Source organism: Tupaia chinensis, unplaced genomic scaffold (genome assembly GCF_000334495.1).
Source record: "Tupaia chinensis unplaced genomic scaffold, TupChi_1.0 Scaffold000360_1, whole genome shotgun sequence".
Lineage (NCBI taxonomy): Eukaryota > Metazoa > Chordata > Mammalia > Scandentia > Tupaiidae > Tupaia > Tupaia belangeri.
The window spans coordinates 2,461,419-2,464,269 of NW_006159856.1; the positions used below are offsets into that span (position 1 = coordinate 2,461,419).

At 61.2% G+C, this 2,851-nt stretch overlaps 1 protein-coding gene across 3 annotated transcripts in view; it reads right to left on the minus strand.

Annotated features, from left to right (window-relative positions):
- The window catches only part of SLC75A1 (solute carrier family 75 member 1), a 6,966-nt gene that overhangs the window by 1,293 nt on the left and 2,822 nt on the right, over positions 1–2,851 (minus strand). For 2 of the 3 annotated variants that reach the window (XM_006152922.3, XM_027773588.1), the window contains exons 2-8: positions 2,243–2,432; positions 2,056–2,152; positions 1,401–1,504; positions 904–1,062; positions 668–829; positions 243–351; positions 6–117 (exon numbers count right to left, since the gene is read on the minus strand). In XM_006152922.3, coding sequence (XP_006152984.1) covers positions 6–117; positions 243–351; positions 668–829; positions 904–1,062; positions 1,401–1,504; positions 2,056–2,152; positions 2,243–2,416 — 917 coding nt within the window. In that variant the 5' untranslated portion in view covers positions 2,417–2,432. The remainder of the gene's footprint in view (positions 1–5; positions 118–242; positions 352–667; positions 830–903; positions 1,063–1,400; positions 1,505–2,055; positions 2,153–2,242; positions 2,433–2,851) is intronic. The other variant, XM_027773589.1, reaches the window with a different exon arrangement.

Here is a 2,851-nt window from a genome sequence, read left to right on the forward strand (position 1 = left end):
TTCACGTGCTGAACTGGAAGCGCTGGTGCACGAGGAAGCTCAGTGTGTACTCCAGGCCCGAGAACAGGAAGAGGTAGAGGAAGTAGACAAGGCCCAGGCGGCGCAGGGTGCTGAGCCCTGGGAGCAGGTGAGAGGGCGTGCTAAGGGCTGACAGCAGCAGGGAAGGGCCAGGGTCTTGGGGTGGGGTGCCCTGTGCATCCCAGTGAGTGAGAGCACACTCGTGAGGGGTTGTGGCTCCTTACTGTCTCCCTCTGGTGGGTCCTGGCCTCGAGCCACAGCTGCAAAGCGCAGTAAGGCCAAAGGGCTGAGCAAGTTGGTGGTAGCATGGAGCCCGAGGGTGACAGAGGGTGCCTGTAGGGATGGGATTAGAGAAACCTGCCAGGAGGCTGGGGTGGCTCTACACCTGTCAGCTTAAGGACAGGCATGACCCCAGTCTGCTTGGCCCCTGTACCCTGCAGGGTACCAGCTGGCTAAGCCACCAGTCCACCTGCTAGGCCTTAGGGGCAGGGACCCTGGGAAGCACAAGGGCCCAGGAGGTACGACAACCCCATGAACCTCTGGAGACCTGGAGAGGGCAGCCCAACCTCCCTTGGCATCTGGGACTGACACACATGGGGCTGTCCCTATAGACAGAAGGTGGGTTGCCAGCCCTGGGCCCTGGCCCTACCCTCTTCTCTAGGGGCAGCGTCTCTGGCAGGAAGCAGAAGATGAACAGCAGATCACAGACTGCGAAGAGCAGGGCGAGCCAGGGTGCTGTCTCCATGGGCAGGGAGGCCCCAAGCATAGGGCCCAGCGTGAAGGCCAGTGAGAAGGCCACACCAATGACTGCCTGGGGAGAAGGCCACCTGAGCTGAGCAGGGAGCTCCCAAGCCCAGAAACCCCTGCCCTGATCTGTGCACTCACCATGCCTCTGGTACGCGCAGGGGGTGAGCCCAGATCAGCGATGATGGCCGTGGAGAGGCTAACATTCCCCTTGCTGATGCCCCCAATCACCCTGGAAGCTAGGAAGGCTGCAAAGCTCCGAGAGGTGGCCCACACAACATAGGAGGTGGCCAGACCCACCTGCCAGGAGGAAGGGATCAAGGGGATCATTCAAGGCCAAAAGAAGCCCGTTGTGGGGCTGGCAAACCCAGAAAATACCTCTCGGACGATTCCCTGATCTGAGTGCATGAGGGCCCCGTTCCTGGTGCCCTGTAGATGGCAGGAGCAGCTCCCAGACGTCCACTGGGGTGCTGCTCTCTCACATGCCCTCCCCAGGGAGAAATGAGGCCTACCAGTGCCCAGGAAAGGGCCGTAGTCACCCACTTTCTCCCTACCGCCCAGGCCAGCCCCACAAGGCTGCCAGGTGAGTGGGAGAAGATGGCATCTCCCCCTGTGGGCACCTGGCTCCAGAGACTTACCAGGGACAAGAGCATCACTGGGCGTCTTCCCAGGCAGTCAGACACGGCCCCAGTGAGGGGTGCTGAGAGGAACTGCAGGAGGGAGAAGGCTGAGCCAATCAGACCTGAGAGACAGAGGTCACTGTCACAGTGCTGCCTGGGGCTGCATGCCATGGTCTCAGTGCTAACAACAGGCACAGGCCATGGACTTGAGCTGAGGCGGATTCCTTTTTTTTTTGAGAGAGAGGTTTTTGCTATAGGGCGCGTGCGCTCGCCAGACAGACAGAGACAGAGAGACAGAAATTGAGAAATCACCCCCCAGGGGGGATGGCCACACCACAATCCCTTCTCCATTCTCCTCTCGGGATCTTGGGCACACACGCACACGTGCCCGGCGTGAGTTTTAAGCCACTGGGTCCAGGACTCGAACTGCGGTCAACTACGTGGGAGTCCAGCAACATAGCCATTACGCTAACTGCAGTTTCCTCTGCAGTTTCCTCTTTCGAGAAAGGATATGGACATGTCACACACACAATATGAGGATCATGCCCTGGAGCCCGAACGTGGGGATGCGACACCCAGACTGATAGCAGCCAGTGACTGGGGAGAGCCCAAGCAGGGCCATCCATTGGAGACAGGACCCCAGCGGGCCTCACTACTGGGCTCAGGGCCTTACCTCCAAACAGGACGCTGTTGTACCTCTTCTCTGCTGGCATGCCGATCGCTGTGGCAAACCAATCCACACCTCGCTGCCATGAGCCATAGAGAGGGTCCTAGGAGACAAATAAAGGCAACAAAGACATGGGGAGGTCCTCATGTGCAGCAGGAGAGTGGGGGCACCCGGCTGTGGGGGAGCGGCTCACGTGGGCGCGGCTGTGGCTCTCCAACAGTCCTGGCAGCAGGGGCAGCAGCAGAGTGAAGCCCAGGAGGTCCAGCAGAAGGCCAAGGAAGACCACGGTGACCACGCGGCGCTCCTGTGCTGGCTGCTGGCGAATGGGTGGACGCGGGGTGCAGCTCTCACCCCCTCCCCATCCCATGGTGGGCTGCTCGTACCTGGTTTAGATGGAGGTGCGGCGGGTCCGGTGAGGGCATCTCTGGGTTCTCAGCCCCCGGATGCCCATCTTCTTGCCAACTCCGAAGCAGTCGGCGAGTACCACAAACGGGTGCCTGCCCTACTCTGCCCCCAACACACGTGCCGCTACGGACCCCGCCCCCCTTCCGGACCCCAGGCATCAGGAAACTCAAACCGCGAAAATTGCGCAAAGAAACCGTAGCCACCGAGGCTAACTGTCCTGAGGGGTCCCAGTGAGGGCATCGCGGCCCGGACACCACCCATCCCACCAATAACTTCTAGTGGGGCGGGCAGGGAAACTAAGGCCAGGGTACTGGGCAGTGCGGGCGGCGGGGGCGACCCCAGCCGGGAGAACTCAGACCACGCCCAGTGCACCCCGGTGGCCGATCCACTCCGGTGC